Source organism: Chiloscyllium punctatum, chromosome 38, assembly GCF_047496795.1.
Source record: "Chiloscyllium punctatum isolate Juve2018m chromosome 38, sChiPun1.3, whole genome shotgun sequence".
Lineage (NCBI taxonomy): Eukaryota > Metazoa > Chordata > Chondrichthyes > Orectolobiformes > Hemiscylliidae > Chiloscyllium > Chiloscyllium punctatum.
In genome coordinates this window covers 41,443,181-41,465,113 of record NC_092776.1, presented here as the reverse complement: position 1 = coordinate 41,465,113, position 21,933 = coordinate 41,443,181, and the positions used below count along the sequence as shown (strand labels likewise).

Genomic DNA, 21,933 nt, shown 5'->3' with positions numbered 1-21,933 from the left:
TGGGACTTGATTAGCCAGAACCTGCTGGAGGTGTATGTCAGTATGCTTCGGGCAGGTACCATGAGTGAATCCATGAGGAAAGGCATCATCACCCTCATCTACAAGTGGAAGGGGGAGAGGCAGGAAATCAGAAATTGGAGACCAATCTCACTATTGAATGTGGATTACAAACTTTTGTCAAAGGTTATTGCCAACCGTGTCAGGTCTGCTCTGGGGTCAGTGATTCACCCTGACCAAATCTGTGCTGTACCAGGCAGGATGTTCGCTGAGAGTCTCACACTCCTCAGGGATACGATCACCTACGTGCAGGACAGAGGATTGGACACCTGCCTCATCAGCCTGGACCAGGAGAAAGCCTTTGACAGGATATCACACACATACATGAGAGATGTTCTCTCCGAAATGGGCTTTGGGGAGGGAATCTGCAATTGGATCAGACTGCTCTACACCAACATTGTCAGTGCAGTCTCAATCAATGGGTGGGAATCAGAGAGCTTCCCAGTCAGATCTGGAGTCAGGCAGTGCTGCCCTCTCTCTCCTGCCTTATTTGTGTGCTGCATTTGCCGAGTCCATCAGGAAGGAGCCGGAGAAGGGTGACTATTCCTGGCTGCAGGGGCCTGCCGGTTAAGGCCTCCCTGTACATGGACGACGTCGCCATTTTCTGCTCAGATCTACTGTCCGTGCACAGACTCATGTGCATATGTGACCAGTTTGAATGGGCCTCGGGGGCCAAGGTAAACCGAGGCAAGGGCAAGGCCATGCTCTTCGGGAACTGGGCCAACCAATCCTCAATTCCTTTCACCGTCAGGACCGACCACCTGAAGGTGCTGGGTATTTAGTATGGGGGAGCTGGGGCATGCACCAAGTCTTGGGAGGAATGTATCAGCAAAGTGAGACAGAAACTGGGCAGACGGAAGCTACGGTTGGTCTCCAACGTGGGAAAAAACCTGGTCATCAGGCGTGAGGCACTGTCATTGCTGTTATACGTGGCACAGGTCTGGCCTATTCCCAGAACCTGTGCCGCTGCAGTCACCCGGGCCATCTTCCAATTTATATGGAGATCAAAGATGGATCAGGTCCGAAGGGACTCGATGTACAAAGATCCGGGTAACAGGGGAAAAAACACACCCAATGCCACCCTCACCCTGATGGCCACCTTTGTGTGTGGCTGCATCAAGCTGTGCATGGATCCCCGGTAGGCAAACACCAAGTGTCACTACGTACTGAGGTTTTACCTGTCCCCGGTGTTGCGAAGGATGGGCCTGGCCTCACTGCCGTGGAACGCTCCAAGTAGTTGGACCGTTCCGTATCACCTGTCCTTCGTGGAGAAGTTTATGAAGAAAAACACCTTTGACCACAAGTCCATCAGGAAGTGGTCAGCACATAGTGTCCTTGAGACCCTTCGGGAAAAGGAGAGGGTGGATCCAATCGAGCAGTTCCCTGAGCAGACTGTCAAAGTCATTTGGCAAAATGCCTCATCGCCAGAACTTTCCAACAAGCACCAAGACATGGCCTGGCTGGTGGTGAGAAGGGCTCTGCCTGTGAGATCCTTCATGCACGCTCGGACTCTCAGCCGCACCACACACTGCCCTTGAAGCGGCTGCGGGGGGGACGAGACTGTCACACACCTCCTTCTGGAATGTGCCTATGCAGAAGAAGTCTGGAGAGGAATGCAGTGGTGTTTGTCGAGGTTCGTCCCGAGCAGCTCCATGACGTGGACTCCGTGCTGTACGGTCTGTACCCGGGACGCACACCAAGTCAAACATCAACTGTGCCTGGAGGATCATCAACTCGGTGAAGGACGCTCTCTGGCCGGTCTGAAACCTGTTGATCTTCCAGCTGAAGGAGCTAACTCTGACTGAGTGTTGCGGCCTGGCACATTCCAAGGTCCAGGACTACGTGTTGAGGGACACGCTGAAGCTTGGGGCAGCGTCCGCCAAGGCACGATGGGGAAAGACCACGATATAACGTCTGCCTGCCTAAGAACAGGGGGCCCACTCAGTAAGTGGGCTCTGCTCACACCTCAGCAGAAGAGCTGGATAGTAAATGTACAGACTTGTATATGAAAAATAAATTTTGATGTCTGTATGTAAAGCAATGTAATGTGGGCACAAGAATGGTTTGACCAATTGTATAGAGATCCAAATAATTTTATGAATAAAGTTTATTTTTGAAATAAAAAAAATAAAGCTAATCTTAAGGAACAAGACAGAACTGGCCACATTAAGCTGGGAAACCAAGTTGAAAGACAGGGCAGTAAAGATTCACTGGCAGACCTTTAAGGAGATATTTAATAACTCCCATCAAAGACTAACTCAGTGAAAAAGAAAGGTACTGTCAGAAGGATACATCACCTGCTGTAAAACAAGGAGGTTATGGATAGAGTTAAAAACTGAAAGAAACAATCTACAAATCTGCAAAGATTAGTCATAGGTCAGAGGCTTGTTCAAGCTTTAAATACCAACAAAAAAAGGCTAAAATGATAATAGAGGTAGAAAACAGATTAAAAGAGAAAGCTAACTGGCAGTATAAAAATCTAGCAAGACTTTCCACAACTATTTAAATAGGAAAAGAGTAACTAAATCTTGCATTAGTCCTCAAGACAAAACAATGTCTGGGGAATTGATAATGGAAAACAAAGAAACAGTGAAGGGTGTGGTGCATGTCTTTGTGGTGGGAAAGCTTAGAAAACTAAATGAAAATCAAGAGGTGTTAGAAGGGGATGAACTTAAAACAATCACCATTATCAGAGAAATATGCCAGTAAAGCTATTAGGTCTAAAGGCTGAGAAATTCCCAGAAATGGGCAGCCTGCATCTCAGGCCTTCGAAGAAGTGTCGGTACAGTAGATTTATCAGTTTTAATCTTTCAGAGATCCTCAGAAGTCATGAAGGGTCACAGCAGCTTGGAAAACAGCAAATACTATATCTTTATTCAGGCAAGGAGGGAGGCAGAAATCAGAAAACTACAGATAAATTATGTCATAGTAAAAGGTTCTGGAATAACTTATTAAGGAAGTTATAGCAGGATATTACAAAATCATGATGTGATGGGCAGAGCCAACATGGCTTTGTGAAAGGAAAATTATGTTTAACTAATTTGAGATTTATTTGAAGTGCAAGTCAATAAAGTAAAACCTATCAATGTGTTGTACTTGGATTTCCATGAATAATCTGACAAGATATCAAAGGTTGCTACAGAAAATAAGAGTAGATGATGTTGAAGGCAACATAATATAGCATGATTGAATAGTGATGCAGACTTGATGGACTAAATGACCGAATTCTGCTCCTTTATTTTAGATTAGACTACTTACAGTGTGGAAGCAGGCCCTTTGGCCCAACAAGTTCACACCGACCCTCCGAAGCACAACCCACACATTCTCCTACATTTAGCCCTTTGCCTAACACTAGGGGCAAATTAGCATGGCCAATTCACCTGACCTGCACATCTTTGGACTGTGGGAGGAAACCGGAGCACCCAGAGGAAACCCCGCAGACACGGGGAGAATGTGCAAACTCCACACAGTCAGTTGCCTGAGTTGGGAATCGAACGCGGGCCTCTGGTGCTGTGAGGCAGCAGTGCTAACCACTGAGCCACCGTGCCGCCCAACTAATCTTTTATGGTTTTATAACGGATTAGTTAGCTAACATGATGCAGACAGTAGGGATAAATGAGTCATTTTCAAGTTGGTAAGCTGCAAGTAACAGAGTGCCACAGAAATCAGTCTCAGGTCTTCAATTATTTACAATTTATATTAATGATCTGGATAAGGGGTCCAATGTATTGTAGCTAAATGTGACAATGTCACCAAGATAGGCAGGAAAGTACATATTCAAGAGGAGTGGGGAAAAAAATAACCGATGGAGTATACCTAGAGTAAATGTGAAATTATTTTGGGCAGGAAGAACAGAAAAGCAGAATGCCATTTAAGTGGAGAGAAATTGCAGGCTTTCAAAATACAGAGGGATATAGGGATTGTGATACATGAATCACAATGTTAGTATGCAGGAACAGCAAATGTTTAGGAAGGCCAATGGAATGCTGCTTATTGCAAAGTGAATGAAATATGAGACTGGGAAAGTTGTGCGGCAGCTGTACAGGGCATTGCTAAGATATAATCTGAGTACCGTGTACAGTTTTGGTCTATTATTTGAAAAAGAAAATTAGTTATTTTAGAAGCAGCTCAAGAGAAGGTTTGTTTGCCTCATTCCTGAAACGAAGGGATGTCTTCACACAAACAAAGGTGGAAGGGCCTCTGTTGCAGAATGAGGCAATCCAATTGGAACAGAGAAGATTTTGACAGACTGAACAGGGTGGATATCTGCTAGATGTCTCCTCTTGTAGTAAAGAATAAAAGTCGGGGACATAGTTTCAAAACAAAAGGTATCCATTTTATGGCAGAGACAAGGAGATTTTTTTTCTCAAAGGATGAAATTTGTATCTCCAAAAGGAAATGGAGTCTTTATTAAAGGTTGATTTATTAATGGTTGTGCTAGACAGATTTCAAGAGACAAGGAAGTCAATGGGAAGTTATGTACTGTGAACAGGAAAGGTGAAACCAATCACACCATCCCTAACTGTATTGAATGGTGGAGCATATTTGATGTGACCAAGTGTCTTTCTGCTCCCAAGTCCTATCTAAAGCAATCCATAACCCCAAAATAGCACATGCCCTCATTTATTATAATAAATTAGCAATTAACAATTAAAGAGAACGGTGTACTGCGATGCACTATCAGACAGAAGGTGTCAGCTTCGATTCCTGGTGTGTGCTAAAAATACCCCTGTGGTTTGGGAAGAGAGGTTAGTTTAAGAATGGAGTTGACATGGTTCCTGACCATGATCCAATATGTGGACAGTAACTGAAGAATGGTTCAGTCTCATCTGTGATGCCAACAATGATCAAGTAGCCTAGCAACATTCACCCAATTCAAATATGAAACACAATCACCTTTATAGTCTGTGGAAACCCAGCATGAGGTCATATTTTTAGATGAGAGGAAACTTGCTACAAATAGAATTAAAACTAGGCTTTAAAACCAGTGTAAGAGACAGTATGAATTAATTTAGAGAACAACTGTGCCAAGCTGATGGTGGAATGCAAGTGGGCGACATGACAAAGTTATCACAGCCAAGACCTCAAACATCAGAATTACACAAAGGTTGCTATTTTTCCAGAACATCAAATAAGCATGGTACAGTTATCAGCTAAACGAGCCATCAACCATATACTTGTAAAATTTGAATTGCACATGCATTGCAAGCTCAGCAAATAAGGATCAAAAGGCATATCTTGCCCTTGAACAAAGGCTATTTCCTTCAGCTGTAGCTTCTGCTACAGTGTGCATTAAGTTCACTTGTTTTCCGAATGGTTGCTGACATTCAACCCTGTCCATTTGACAAGGATAGGAGATTTAGTTATCAGGATTACTGGCACACAACACAGCTACAAACAATCTGGCATTTTAACAAATGTGTTTTGAGAAGTGTTTGAGGCCCTCACCCAGACAGTAAAAAGGCTGAATGAGTCTGACAATGTCTTTCACAACCAAATTTTAACCAGCACCAGTGAGGACAGAACCTAGCACAGATGTTTCTAAGGTAGTCCACAACGTATGAAGCCTCCCTTGCCTCAGGAATCCTAAAACTGCATTGGACCCACCCCTTCAGTCTTTCTCCTCAGAATTGTTTTGTGTGTCCGTGACTGCAGCTTCTTCTCATGCTTACCCACTGGCCTGCAATTAGTAACTTCAAGTCGGGTGCAAATCAGGTTTTAGGCTTGTTTAAAATTAAATTGGGGAAAGGAATGCCCGTATAGTGCCTGCTTCTGACAGAATTAAATTTGAGTTTTTACAGATCGAGGAAAATTGCACTATATTCACACAAAAAATCAACAGGCATTTGGTGTTATGTTCTAATAGCATGCCTGGGAAATGTGCAAAGTAGACAGTTGAAGACCATTCCCTTCTAAGGAGTTGCTATCAACATCACTACATTTCAGTTGTTATGAAAAAGAGCGCTTTAATTTTCATTACAAATTTTGACCCAAGAAAGAAACTTAATGCAGGCCCACAAACTTGAATGGCTGAGAAGTTAGACATAATCTGAAGCAGTCTTGGACTGATTTCTAACTAACGTTGTCATAACTTGGATGTTGCTCATCTACCTAGAAGTAAGATGAAGATTTGAGCACAGTAGTCTTGCATGAAATGTTTATTTTTCCAATCCCATGTGCGCTCCTGGTCTTTTGCAAGATCATTTATCACAGAAGGAACAACTGGGCATGCATTCCTAAGAGACTGACAGAAAACTAGGACATTGCATTTTTAGGTCAAAAGAAGAGACAGAAACTGTGTGTTACCTGATTCTGTCAATTTTTGCAGATTCACTGGTGGCAGAATATACAATTTCAGATGAACGTCTGTGCAAGTCAAGTTGTCCATGTTGTTAAAAACTTTGCATCTAGTGTGAGTCTATGACACCTTTTAAAAATCACACACCTACAGTGTGCCTCATACCATCCCAGTCTCTCATCCCTAGCCTAAAATGTCACAGGAAAATTCATTGATTGGCTTAAAACCATAAGACCCTTGCTCCACCCTTTGATCATGGCTGATATGTTTCTTGGTCCTATTCTCCTGCCCTCTCTCTTTAACCATTGATCCCCTTTCTAATCACGAACCAATCTATCTCTGTCTTAAATACACTCGATGACTTGGCCTCCACAACCCTCTGTGGCAATGAGTTCCACAGGTTTGCTGCCCTCTGGCTAAATAAATTCCTCCTCATCTCAGTTCTAAAGGGTCATCCCTTCACTCTGAGGTTGTGCCTTCAAGTCCTAGTCTCTCCTACTAGTGGAGACATCTTCTTCATGTCAACTCTACCCAGGCCGCTCAGTTATCCATAAGATTCAATGAAATACTCCCTTATCATTCAGAACTCCATCGAGTAAAGATCCAGAGTCCTCAACCACTCCTCAAAGAACAAGCCCTTCATCCATGGGATCATTCCTGTAAACCTCTTCTGGATGCCCACCAATGCCAGCGCATCATTCCTTAGATACGGGGCCCAAAACCGTTCAAATGTGGTCTGACTAGAGCCTTATGCAATCTCAGCAGTGCATCCCTGCTCTTGTATTCCAGCCTTCTTAATCTAAACGATATAATTACAAAACAAATTAAGGCTTTACAGAGTGAATACAAGAGGCCAGGTAGAAGATTTGAAAAAACAGAACAAAAGTAGTAATCTCTGGTTTACTCCCAGGGGCAATCTCAAATGGGGGCAAGAATAAAAGAATAACGGAGATAAATCAATGGCTGAAGAGATCGTGTAATGTTCAGGGTTTCTGGTCTTTGGATTATTGGAAACTGCTGGGCAGTAAAGACTTGTTCATAAAGGATGGATTTCACCTGTCCTGGAAAGGGACCAATATTCTAGCAGGAAGATTTGCAAATCCTATTAAGGGAGATTGTAAACTATGAAACAGAGGAGGTGAAGGGATCTAAATGGCAGAGTAAATAGAAAGATAAATGAGGATGGTTTTGAATCTGAAAAGAACAAGTTAATTAGAAAAGACAGACAAAAGCAAATCAGAGAATGAAGTAACTCTGAAGAATTAAACTGTATTTATTTCAATCCAAGGGGACTTACAGGTAAGGCTAATGAACTCAGGGCATGTTTGGGAACATGGGATTGAAACATCATAGATATTATAGGAACTTGGCTGAGGCACAGACAAGACTGGCAGATCAATGTTCCAGGTTTCAGATGCTACAGGAAAGATAGAAAAAGAGGCAATAGAGGAGGGGGAGTAGCATTTTTAATTAAGTAAAATATTACTGCTGTACAAGAGATGATACTTCTGAAGAATCATCGAGTGAGAATATATGGGTGGAAATTAGAAATTAAAAGGGAATGATCCCATTAATGGGATTATATTAAAGACCTCTCATTAGTCAGAGGGAAATTGAGCAACAAATACGTAAAGAGATCTCGGATATAACAAGTTTGTAATAATGGGAGATTTTAATTTTCCAAACATTGACTAGGACCACCATGTGTAAAAGGTTTGGATGGTGAACAATTTGTGAAATGTGTTCAAGAAAATTTTCTTTATCAATATGTAAATGTTCCTACTACAAAAGGAGCAAAACCTGACCTTTTGGGTAATAATGCAGGACAAGTGACTGAAGCATTAGTACGGCAATACTTTGAGTCTAGTGATCATAATTCTATTTGTTTTAAAATCTTTATGGACAAGGATAAGCCTTCCATAAAAAGTAAAGTTCTTAATTAGGGTAAGGCAAATTTTAATGCTATGAAACAGCAACTTTCAAAATTGATTGGAGTAGACTGTTCACAAATCAAGGGACATCTGATAAGTGGTATGGTTTCAGAACTGCGATAATGAGGGTTCAGAGTCACTATGTTCCTGTTAGAGTAAAGGATAAGACTGGTAGGATTAGAGAATAATGGATGAATAAAGATACTGAGGTTCTAGTCAAGAACAAAAAAAGTCTTATATTAAATATAAACAACTGAGTTCAAATGAATCGCTTGAACAGTATAAAGCATGTAGGGGCATTTGTAGGAAGGAGATCAGGAAGGCAAAGTGGGGCTATGAGATGGGTTTGGCAAATAAGGTTAAGGATAATCCAAAGAAATTCTGCAAGTGCATTAAGAACCAGAGAATAACTAGGGAGAGAGTAGGACCCCTTAAAGATCAAAGAGCTTGTCTTTGTGTTGAACCTCAGGAGAAAGGAAAGATATTAAATGAATATTTTGCAACAGTTTTCATTGTGGAGAGAGAAATAAGAGGCTAGAGAACTCAGGAAAATAAATATTGGTGTTTTGAAAACAGTTCACATTATGGAAGAGGAAGTGCTGGAGGTCTTAGAAAACATAAGACTTCCAGTGTGTCCAGTGCATCCCAGGACTTTGTGGGAGGCAGGGAGGAAATTGCTCGGCACCTTGCAGAAACAGTTGTATCATCTATAATTGCAGGTGAGCTGCCAGATGACTGGACAGTGGCTAATGTTGTATGTTTGTTTAAGAAGGGATACAAAAAGAAGCCTGGCTGTCTAGCAGAAAGCAGAGAGAAGATAAAAGGGTCTTTCTCAGGATGGGATCCGGTGACAAGTGGTGTTCCACAAGGCTCAGTACTGGCACCACAACTTTTCACTTTATACATTAATGCTCTAGATGAAGGGCATTCAGGCTAAGTTTGCAGGTGGTATGAGCTAGGTAGAGGAACAGGTAGCATTGAGGAGGCAGATGGAGTACAACATGGTAAAGTGTGAGGTCATGCACTTTGGTAGGAAGAATAGAGGCATGGATTATTTTCTAAATGGGCAGAAAACTCTTAAGTCTGAAGTGCAAAGAGACTTGAGAGTTCTAGTCCAGGATTCTCTTAAAGTAGACTCACAGGATGTGTCAGTAATTATGAAGGCAAATGCAATGATGGCATTTATTTTTAGAAGACTTGAATATAAAAGCAGGAACGTATTTGTGAGGCTCTATAATGCTTTGGTCAGACCACATTTGGAATACTGTACACAGTTTTGGGCCCCATATCTCAGAAAGGATGTACTGGCCCTGCAGCGTGTCCAGAGGACATTCATGAGAATAGTCCCACAAATGAAAGGATTAATATACAGGAATGTTTGAGGACTCTGAGTTGATACTCAATGGAGTTTCGAAGGATGATGGGGGATCTATTCGAAACATTCTGAATGGCCTTGACAGAATGGATGTTGGGAAGATGTTTCCATTGGTAGGAAAGACTAGGACCCAAGGGCACAGCTTTAGAGTAAAGGGAATACCCTTTGGAATGGAGATTAGGAGGAACTTTTTCAAACAGAGAGTGGTGAATCTATGAAATTCATTGCTGCAGAAGACTGTGGAGGCCAGGTTATTGAGTATGTTTAAGACAGAGATAGATAGGTTATTGATTATCAAGGGGATCAAACATTATGGGGAGAAAGCGGGAGAATGGGGTTGAGAAAGTTATCAGCCATAATTGAATGGAATAGCGGACTCGATGGGCCAAGTGGCCTAATTTCTGCTCCTATGCCTCATAGTCTTATGGTCACCTGGGACCTTCCTGACTCCAGTGATTCCTGAAAGATCAGCACCAATGCCTCTACAATCTCCTCAGCTATCTCCTTCAGAACCTTGGGGTGAAGTCCATCCAATCTACCTTCAGACCTTTCATGTTCCACAGAACCTTCTCCTTCATGATGGCCATTATACCAACTTCTGTCCCTGGCCTCTCTTGGACTTTTGCTATACTACTGGTGTCTTCCACAGTGAAGACTGGTGCAAAGTACTTGTTCAGTTCCTTCATCATTCCTTTGTTCTCCAATACTACTTCTCCAGGCTCATTTTCCAGAGATCCAATGACCACTGTTGCTCCTCTCTCAACTTTTATACATCGTAAGAAAACTCTACCAATCTTCCTTTGTATTATCAGCTTGCTTACCATTATATTTCATCTTCTCCCTCTCATTCCATTTTTAGTAGTCCTCTGCTAGTTTTTAAAGGCTTCCAAATCCTCTAACTTCCCACTACTTTTCACCACATTGTATGCATTCGTTTTCCGTTTATACTGTTCCTGAATTCCCTTGTCTTCTCCTCAATATATTTCTTCTTCCTTGGAATGAATTTCTGCTGTGCCTCCCAAATTAACCTCAGAAACTCCTGCCATTGCTGCTTCACTATCTTCTCTGCTAGGCTCCTCTTCAAATCAACTCTGATCAGTTCCTCCCACACATGTTTGTAGTTACCTTTACTCAGTTGGAATACTGTTACATCTGATTCCAGCTTCTCCCTCTCAAACTGCAGGGTGAGTTCTATCATATTATGGGCACTGCCCTCTAGGTGTTCCTTCACCTTAACCTCCCTTATCAAGTCTGCCGCCTTACACTTCACCAAATCCTGAATTCCCTGTTTCATAGTGGGCTCTAACACAAGCTGTTCCTCAAACCACCTCATAGACATTCTAAAAAATCCTTTGCTTGGGATCTGCGACCAACTTGATTTTCCCAGCTCACCTGCTACTGAAGTCCTTCATAATTAACGTAATCATGCCTTTCTTACATGCCTTTTCTATCTCTTGATTTATTTTCTGCCCCACATTCTGACTGTTGCAAGGAGGCCTGTACACAATGCCCAGCAGAGTCTTTCATTCCTTTGTGGTTGTTCAACTCTACCCACACAGATTTTACGCCTTCAGATACTATATCACTTCTTGCTATTAATTTAATTTCATTTCTGAGTAATAAGGCACCCCACCCCCTCTGCCTATCCTTTCCATAGGACGTCTATCTCTGGATATTGAGTTCCAGCCCTGATTCCCTTGCAACCATACCTCTGTGATATCCACAATAACGTACCTGGTAATTTCAAACTGTGCGACAAGCTCATTTACCTTGTGTATTTAAGTACAACATCCTCAGTTCTACATTCTACATTGACTTCCCCCCCCCCCCCCCCTCCTCTCCTTCTCATATGCTGCAGCTCTACAGTGCCTGGTTAGACTTGAAATATTGTGTTCAGATCTGGTCACCTCCTTATAGTAAGGATGTGGGAACTTTAGAAAGGGTGAAGAAGAGATTTACCAGGACGCTGCCTGGACTGGAGGGCATGAATATGAAGAAAGGTTGAGGGAGCTAGGTCTTTTCCCATTGGAGCAAAGGAAGATGAGAGGTGTCTTGATAGAGGTGTTCAAGATGATAGGGCATAGATAGAGTGAAGAGCTAGAGACTTTTTCCCATGGAGAAAATGGCAATCATGAGGGGGCATAATTTTAAGGTGATTTGAGGAAGGTTTAGAGGAGATGTCAGAGGTAAGTTCTTGACACAGAGAGTGTTGGGTGCATAGAATGCACTGCCAGTGGTGGTAGTAGAGTCAGATACATTAGGGACATTTAAGCAACTCTTAGATAGGCACAGGGAAAAAAGCACAATGAAGGGTATGTAGGTTAGTCTGAATTTAGAGTAGGATAAAAGGTCAGCACAACATCGAGCGCTGAAGGGCCTGTACTGTGTTGTACTGTTCTATGTTCTGTGTCCCCTTATCTGTTGTGCCTGAAATTAGATTCCTGAGCCTTTTCGTACTCTCTGTCCTTTGACTTGCTCTGGAAGTTTCAATAACTTTTGTTGATCTCTGTCACTTTAACCTTTCCCTAACTTTCCATGTAATTGAACTCAACCATTAGTTTCATTAATTACATATCTATTCTTATCAAATATAGAAACATTACATTCCAACACGGAATGAGAGCCACCAGAAAATTAAAAATAATTCTACCATTCTTTTGAAAGCTATGCCTTAGAGTTATGTCTAAATCTCAACTGAAATTTTAATTCAGTCCTGTACTGAGGAAGACCCAAACTGTTGGACTATTATCTTTTAGATATTGTGGATCCTGTCAACTAACATGTCTAGATCCATGAACTAGGAGTCAAAAATGACTGTAATTCAAAACTCAATGCTTACAAAACCCATTGTGACAATTTAAAATGAGAATCTGTGCTACATATACTCAAAATTAGCTTTTCATTTGGTAATTACATTGACTAACAAATTTCCTGTTTTGTTTCTATCTAATAGAAAGAGGACTCTGAGGTTGGAAGATGATAGCATGTGGAAAGAAGTTTGAGGAAGGTGTGATCCAGGGCAATAGTTGACTGGTTATTAAGCAAATAGACAACAGTTACATATGATGGACATATTCAACAAAACCTGACAAATACTTTTAAGGTAGGCTTCTTTCTAACATTGAAATTCCAACATTCATAAAAAGGTAAATGTCTTCAGAGAATGATTAATTTTAATTTTAATGTAAGTTATTAAAAAATAAGATTGTGCAAAAAGAGGATCACAGTAGTTTCATGCTAGAGAAAGCCACCTGATGTTTAGTACAGAAAAGCTTTGCTGGGGGCAGGGATAGATTCTCCAAGATTCACACACAGTAGGATACGCGTCGTGTTTTTCTATCATGGGATGGTTGGTGGTTTATATTGGGTGGTATATTGGGTATATGTGCAAAGATGAGATTCACTTAGGTTTCCTGACATTATTGGAATCAAGTATTAGGTAGCTTGTAACAGGCAGTCGATCTTAAATTGATCCCTTTGCGGGTGAGTAGAGGTGTATTTCTAAACCCATGCCTTCTACAACTTAATTAGGCAGATTTTCTCATGACAATAATAAACCCACTTTAACAAAAAAGGAAAACTCTTAGATTTGGATTATAGTCACAATATGACAAAAGCATTACTACAAGAGATAACTGAAGTTAATAAAGTTTCAATTCGGGGTTTTGGGCCAACTAAGATTGAACAGAGGAACAAAGGATAACTTAGTCAGTTTCCATCCTGAGAACTGCAGGTTGAGAAGAAGCATGTATTGAGAAATCAGGCACACTGTCCACTCAGTTTTCCACCATCACTTCTCAAACTCTCGGCTTTTATTCCCATTGTTGACCTAATACTAAGTAACCCATTCCATCTCCATCCCATCCTGCCATGCACTGTTCCCAGAAGAACTCAACCTCCCCTGGACATTCACCACACAAAGAAAATCCCTTTTGGCAGCACCATCTTCAATAACCTAGAGTGCACTTGGGAGGAGCATTGACATCTGACGTTTACCCTGCTTGTCACTGGTGACTTATTGGAGATGGCTGACAACGGCAAGTTGGCATTGATAGGAACCTGGAGGTCCTGCTGATATGGATGTGCACAGGAAGCCCATCTTTTTCCAGGAGAGGAGGTTGTGCCACTGTACAATATCTGCCTGGTCAGACATCGTCACCTGGATCAGTGCCCTAACCAGGCCTCAGAGAACCAGGCAGTCGTGCCAAAAGATCATTGTACTTCTCTATACCGCCCGGGTAAGCACCATAATCAGCTGTCTGTTAACTCCCATTCACTTTATCTCCACTGCTGCACTCCTCCCACCAAGGTTTCAGCTGTGACAAGTCCTTGGGGAATGCAGAGATACAGTTGCTCTGTCAATTGAGAAGTAACCACTGGTAGTAACACTAAAATGCTACCATTCACCAGGCGGACAGTACATTGCAATGGGCACCACCTTGAACCACTGGCCGCAATGCCTTCTGCCTTTTGTGTTCCACAGCTGCAGCCATTGAGCTGAGCACATCAGCCAAAAGGGAATCATCCCGCCCAGGGGGATTTCCTTGACCTCAGGGGAAGAACCCCTTCAGACTTGGAGGAACCACTGGCAAAGGTGGACCAGTCCACCCTCCTCCCAATCCAGCCAACCAGTGATGACACTAAAATATCGGGGACTCGATGGGCCCCTACAGGCTTCACTCTTCATCAGGTTATCATCCAAGCCAGGTAAATGTGCCAAAACCTGTCTCACTTTCTAACTCATCCAAACAACCACCAATCCCTCTTTCCCTTTAACATCTATGAATGGTGGCAGTGGGATGACTATGAACCATCCTCTTGGGTGGCTTGCTTGGCCAATCCTGGCAAACACCCACACAGACCCCTGATTGGTGGCTACACGATTGTGGAAGACCTCCTCCCAGGCCCTAGCCTAGCCCCTATGGAGACAAAGGAATAACTTTGACCTGTTCATTGCAGCACAGAGGCATGACCCTTTTGTGCAAAGCCACCTCAACCAATGTCCAGGACTGGTATGGGACACTGCCCTTGACTAACCCTGCACTGGACCTACCCAACATGGAATTGGTTGGGGTCTTTCAGACAGGTCCCACTGCCTGCTGTACTTATACTGAGTTTGGCCTGAATGCTGCTCCCATGTGGTGCCAGTGATAGTCTAATGTTGTTCACTGATGTATGAGAAGATGCAAACACACTCGACTGAGCATTGTAGCACAACATGGCCATCCGTCCAGTTGCATGACTGCACCAACTGCCAGTGCAAGGAATGGCAGAGCAATTGAGAGCATGCCAGTAGGCACTAGGTGTACACATTCTGCGAGAACAAAGGAGTAATCCTGGTGGATTGCATGGTTCACATTGCTGGCTAGGTGCCATCCCCATGCTGCTACCTGACCCAATGCAGCAGTGTATGGCTGGCAGTCAATGTGCCCTGCATCACAAACATGCGAGTGCAGGGTGCAATGCCATGGCATAGAATCTATCCTGGAAGTTAGGTGCCAGTGCCTGTTGTGAAAGGATGGGTGTGGTCACGGGCAACATGCAGGTCACTTGGAGCAAGCAACAATATGAACCCTCCATGAACCCTTTCTGGTTCACATGTTGAGTTTTCTTGGCTAGTTTGGACAGACTTTGGTAAGACTGCAACCCGTGGTGAATTGGGCTGTTAACAGGACATTCAACAAATAATGAAGAGCATCAATTTGGAACGTGCTACTTTTTCTACTGTTGCTTATAAGTGAACATGTATCAAGAATGGGCACCCAGAGAATAGGGTTGGTGAAAATAGTCTTTATAATTTTTAATTTTATCAGTGATAGGACTTGGCCATGTTTTCAGGTAATACATGTAATTGTAAAGTGTTGTAGAATTGGAAAATCACAGAATGAGTTAAACAAAATAGAGTTGATCGGACAACACTAAATAAAAATGTCTAGTTTTTCCAAGGTAAAAATTCCACTGTGGTCTACAGGTCCTTCTATTATTTATATAAAAACTGGTAGATAATAATGCACTTCAGATGATGGGCGATATTTGGTCTGCTTCTGAAAGAGATGCTAAAACTCTAAAGTATATCCTCTGATAGGTTTGTTGGCCAAAATACAAAAGAGAATCAAGTTTCAAGACCTAGAAGAATCTAGAGAATATTCTTAAAATTATAACAACAAATCTGAAGGCAAGGCAGAATTGATGTTTCAAATAAGAGAATGTACTGAGCAGTGTTAATGATCAAGATAAATTCCACAGCCAGACAACTTTCAATCTTTCCCTGCCCTCTTTCCCAACATTCAATAAATCTCTGTTACATGAACATACTTCACATCTGAAATAAAAACAACAGCTCATTCATGAGGTTGCGAGATTAACTGAGCAATCAAATTTCTCCCACAAAGTTGGAAACAAAAAAAATTATGTTTGAAAGCCAACAGGACACATTTTGCTTGGTTTTATGGATGATATATGCATGTGTATGTTTAATCATGTAGCAACAGATGTCAGGGTGACAAGGAAATAAATTCTACAAGGAAGGTGATAATGATAAGCACTTAATATCTTGTTTGCTTTCCAAACAGCAAGGAATAACAATCAGACAAATTTCCATTCTCTGTGCTTGTCTATGCCCATTGAATTACATCAAGTTGTGACACTCAGTAAAATTTAAACAAATCCAGTTGGCCCACAACAGAGGCAATAGTATGCTGTTTATCATGATAACTTCATCATTATACTTTAAATCTGCATGTTAATAATGTAATATTATTATACAACAAGTGCAAAAGCATTGTTTTGAAATCGATAAGACTAATTTCAACAAATTTTCTTTCAACATTTATTTCTTAGTAAACAACAAATAATAATCAAATGGTAAATTTGTGAAAGGTAATGTTTTGTGATTTCCACTGAAGGAGGTGCACAGAATAGTTTCACCTCTCCTTACATCCCAATTGAGCTGTTTTCAATTCAATTTATTACTTCTCTTGTCTTAACTGTGGCAATATCAATGTAGGAACACCATGACAGCACTAATCTGAGATTCTACATCGCCCAGAAGATTTTAACGTAGAACTTGCACTTTACAAAAGAAGTATTTAAATTGGAATCTATACATAGAATAGTGTGGAAGCATGCCATTCGGTCCATCGAGTCCATATCCACCCTCCGAAAAGCATCCCACCCAGACCCTCTCCTTATGCTATCCCTGTAACCCTGCATTTCCCACAGCTGATCCACCTAGCCAACACATCCCTGGACACTATGGACAATTTAGCATCGCCAATCCAGGTTACCTGCACATCTTTGGATTGTGAGAGGAAACCAGACCACTCAGAGAAAACTGATGCAGACATGGGGTTGTGAGAAACAAAGCCCACTCACTTCAATAATTTCAGTCCGAGACAAGATCTGAATCAGTAGTGTCATTTATTTTACACTTGCAAGTGGGTGTGATGTCCAGTGTCTATAAGGCAGAGGACATACACACCAAATTCAATTCATACACAACATTTATATAATTTGATTTCTTTTGTTTTACACTGCTCCTCCCCTGTTTACATCTTCCACTTCCCGAAGACCAGCCCCCATTACCCCTGTTTATCTCTTGCCTTATCCGGCCTTGTCTGTGACAAAATGCTTATTTCTGGCCTCAAGTCTGTTTGACCTAATCCTGCTGTAGGTCATTTTTAGGCATATTCTTTCTTCATCATTATCTACCCCCTTCATCTGTGCCTTTCCCGAGGCCGTTCTGATCCCTATGACCCTTTTAATTGGGGTTTGTTCCTCTGTCTCTGTAAAAGTGGGAAACAGATGTTTATACCTACTGTTTGTACAGGCGTATCTAGCTTAACTTCATCCCCTCACAACATCTTATCTACTTGCCCGTAATGTCTACCATTGTTTTGCAGTCACATTTCATTCTGACATACAGTTTCAGCTAATACTAATATATATTTCCTCCACATCGTTTCCATTCTTGTTGACTCAGCTCGTGGCTAAAACAATTACACACTGATGTGAGTTCATTTTACTTTGTAAAATGGAATTGCAGAATTGCAGAAGTAACATTAATTTACCTACATCCCACAGGGTCAATGTACAAACTCCTCACAGACAGTCACCTCAGGGTGGAATTGAACCTAGGTCCCTGTCAGCATACATTCCACGTGTAAATGATCTAAAAATGACTCCACAGTATAATGTCAAACATCTCTTCAAATGACCAGTTTAAAAAAAACTTATCCCAAATTCCTAACAAATTTTTATGAGATGGCTTTGCCTGCTATTTAAATCCAGGCTTTATCCCATTTATTTCAAACAGTTTGGATTGGAAATTCAACAATGCAGCATTTATTCTTCAGGTAGTAAACAACATCCTAAAGTATTCAACCTGAAAATCAGGAAGTGTTTTCTCATTTGTGAGTCAGACTTACATTTGTGAGTCAGTCAATATGGGCCAAATGAAATACTCATGCAAATAATGGGTCAGTGTGTTGCAGCTTCCTCCACAAGATTGGTTTTCCTAAAGATGACTAACACAAGCTGTGCCTAGAAAAACCAAGTCTGTGTTGGGTAAGGGAATCCTTAAAGAGGATGCTCAATCTGATTTCATGTTCAGTACAGATGGGCCTCAATTTCAGTGTCGCTATCACTGCCAGTACCACCCATTCAGCATTGCTACACTGAGGGCACTACCAAGAGCCAGTGTCACCATCTCAATGCCCTGATCTTCCAATTCATCTGATTCACCAGCTTGACAATAGCAAAAAGCCAGGCTCTAATATCAGCTTCGCTATGGGTCTCATCATTCTGCCACGGAGATGAATAGCCAGCTCCAATACTTCCTTTAAACTCTGCAGCCAGTACAAAACACAACGTGTTCCATGAAGACTTGCACAAATCAATCTAGCAAAAATGTTTTAAAGGGGCTTCACATGTAAGCAATTCAGCCATGCCCTAACCCCACACCAACTCAATTTGAAGGCACAATGGAAGGTGCATTGACTGGCTGATCAGATTTTAAGGCAGCGAGCCAGGCAGCATTAGGAAGTGGAGAAGTCAATGTTTCGGGCGTAATCCTTCTTCAGGACTCCTGAAGAAGAGTGACACCCGAAACGTTGACTTCTTCACCTCCTGATGCTACATAGTTAGGCACATGTACATTTAAAGATCTTGAAAAGGACCTTTTCTGACCATTTTCTTCATCTCCACCATCCCTTTATTTCCTGAGAGCTCTCCCTCTTTTACAGATTGTGCATCCCACCTTCAATACAACTTTTGCCGTGAGTTTGATGCCACATGAGACAGATTGGTTGAGGGGAAAGTAAAGTCAAGAACTGTCTTCAGGCTTCAATTTCAAAGTAACATTATTTATTATGCTTTTGTATTAACTACCATTGCACGTGACAATCATATAACAGGTCCTGACTTAGTTACATCAGGTAATAATTAATCTGTCTTCAAGGGCTCATTTCCACATGCTCTCAGTCAGTCTTTCAGAAAGTCTCATTCTAACTCTGCCTGGCTTGTTGTGTTTTTCTAGCCTCCTGCCTGTCTATTTTGGATTCCAGCATCTGCAGTTTTTTTTTGTCTCTGATCAGATTTCAAGGCTGGTTACTTCTCCATTAATATAAATGGCTTAATTACTCTGCACACTATCCTTCTGATCACATTCATATCACAAAGCACAATATGCAGGCTTGCAAACTGCAAAGGATCTGCACTGGATAAAAATGCATAACATATTTGGCAAAGACAGAAGTTTGAAAGCACTTTGGAAAATGAAAAGCCTTTTAGGTTGCTGCAGTTTGAAATAATTGGCCTTGATTAATAACTATTCCTAAAAACCTCTCTGAAATCGATCTAATCTTACCAGACATTTCACATAAAGGTTTCTGGCATACGTGGTTGGGGGGTGGGTGTTCTCATTGAATTTTCAATGCTATTCATTGGGAAAATATTTCCTGCTTTCCTATTATGTTCACAAGCTATTTCTACTAACCTCAAAGGTATTGCCAGTAATGTCAAATTCAGGGGGTACAAAGGCACCTTCTGGATCATCTGTAAAGAAATAATAAGGAAAATCAATCACAAAGCACTAAAGTAATATTGCGGTACTGAAGAACTTTGAATAGTTCACACATGTACATTTAAAGATCTTGAAAAGGACCTTCTTTTACAAGTTTCTTTTTCTCTCCCATTCCTTTATGTCCTCAGGGTTCTCCCTCTCTTATAGATTGTGCATCCCACCTTCAATACAACTTTTTCCATGAGTTTGATGCCAAATGATGAATTTGGGTTTGAGACAGATTGGTCGTGGAGAAAGCAAAGTCAAGAACTGTCTTTAGGCTTCAATTTCAAAGTAACATTATTTATCATGCTTTTATACTAACTACTATTACACGTGATGAACATATAACAGGTCCTGACTTAGTTACATCAGGTAATAATTAATCGGTCTTCAAGGGCCTGTTTCCATGTGCTCTCAGTCTGTCTTTCAGAAAGTCTCATTCCAACACTGCTCATTCTATGGCATTTATACATAGTGAAATGCAGCTCTGTGACATCAACACAAAGTTGCTCTCGGGTCTTAATCCCTTTACACTACACTATCATCTTACTGGAATACAGAAAGATTATGACAATTCCTACAGGAAGCAAGTGACTAGCTTTGGTGACTTATCAAAGAATATCCCATGTAGACTTCATGACCTGTTTCAGGATTCAACACTTCTCTGACCTGGATTTTAGTGGAGAGGCATTTATTCATGATCCACTCCACTTAAGGACAAGTGGTCTGGCTGATGTCTTACCTGCCCACGATATTATAAGGGACAGCTTGGAGGTGGGCAGGAAGATGGTGGGCTAGCCACCCATTCTATTTTACATATTGCCTGTCACCTCAGCTTCATACTGACTTAATACTGAAATTTTTGTGTGCGAAACAATGAGTATTGACAGTCTATTTGTTACCAGGAACCATCACACCAAGCCTCCTCTCAACCCTTAATTAACATTCATGTGAGCTTTTGCAATATTAACCACTGGTAAGAAATGTGGAGCAGAAATCCTGCGTGACATTCCACCTTTCCTTGCCATGGAGCATAATGGTGGGTTGTAGTTGTTCCTAATGTTGCTCCACCTCACTCATTTTTCAGAGTAGTGTTATGAAGTTGAAGGAATATAGAGAGCGTGAATGCTGTTCTGAACTAAGAGCTGACAAGTGCCTGTGTATATGACTAGATGGCAGTCTCAGAGTGCACTAGAAAATTTAAAATATGTAACATTTGCCTGTGAAGTGGATACCTGAGTTTTCATCGCTGTTTTGACAACAAATTGAATTTAATCAATCAATTTAAATTAAATCAAATTAAATTATGCCCCAGGATACTAAAACCCAATTGAGTTTGAATTTATTGTTTTGCCAACATTGAACTGCCATTGAGAGAGACCTAAGAAATTAAGAAACACACTCTTCTAAAGGTACCTTTTCATTTGAAACATACTTGCAGTAAGAAGAAAGAAGATGACCCAGGACATTCAGCAGCCAGAAGAGCGAAGTCACAGAAGATGACCGCAGCTCTGTAGTTTTGAAATTAAGTTGATGTAATTTTAGTAAGCGTCTTATTGGAACAGCATGGAGGCAGATAATAAGCAGTTAAGAGAAAGAGTGCTTAGAATTGTGAATAGTTGTTGTTTAACATTCACTTTTAGAGTTAAAAATATATTGATATTATTTTCTTTAAATAGTGGAATTTGGGGGTTCTCTATCACTCATATTTTAAGACTACAAGGCGAGATAAGCTTTTCTGGGTGTTGGGTTTAATTAACAGATAGGTTCACTGCCGTGTCGTAACAGTAGAAACAGGACTTGGACCTTCCTGAGAGTTTGAAACAATGAAATAAAGATTAATAATCTATGATAATCAAGAAAAGTCTTGTAAATATATGAAGGGATAGCAGTGCACTCGTAACTATAGTCTACATGTAACGGAGCAATGTTCAACACTTCTGTGTTCTATGGTGAGCATAAAGACAAATGTGGACCCTCGGGGAATAGACAATGTTTGAATGTGTACTCCCATTGATTTCCCTCGACTTCAGGCTGTGAACCTAACAGATCCTGGTATTCTGATTGAGGATTTAACCATTACTAGGGAAACAAATCCACAAATTTTAATCTGAAGAAATACAAAAATACAAATTCAGGTCAGTCTTATTGTGTAACATTACTTTTTCTTTTTGGGTGCAGCTCCATTTGCGACCATTGGAAACGATAT

At 41.2% G+C, this 21,933-nt stretch overlaps 1 protein-coding gene across 2 annotated transcripts in view; it reads right to left on the bottom strand.

Moving 5' to 3' along the window:
- Window positions 1-21,933, bottom strand: part of kndc1 (kinase non-catalytic C-lobe domain containing 1) — a 216,175-nt gene that overhangs the window by 144,653 nt on the left and 49,589 nt on the right. For both annotated transcript variants that reach the window (XM_072557681.1, XM_072557680.1), the window contains exon 4: window positions 19,656-19,714. In XM_072557681.1, coding sequence (XP_072413782.1) covers window positions 19,656-19,714 — 59 coding nt within the window. The remainder of the gene's footprint in view (window positions 1-19,655; window positions 19,715-21,933) is intronic.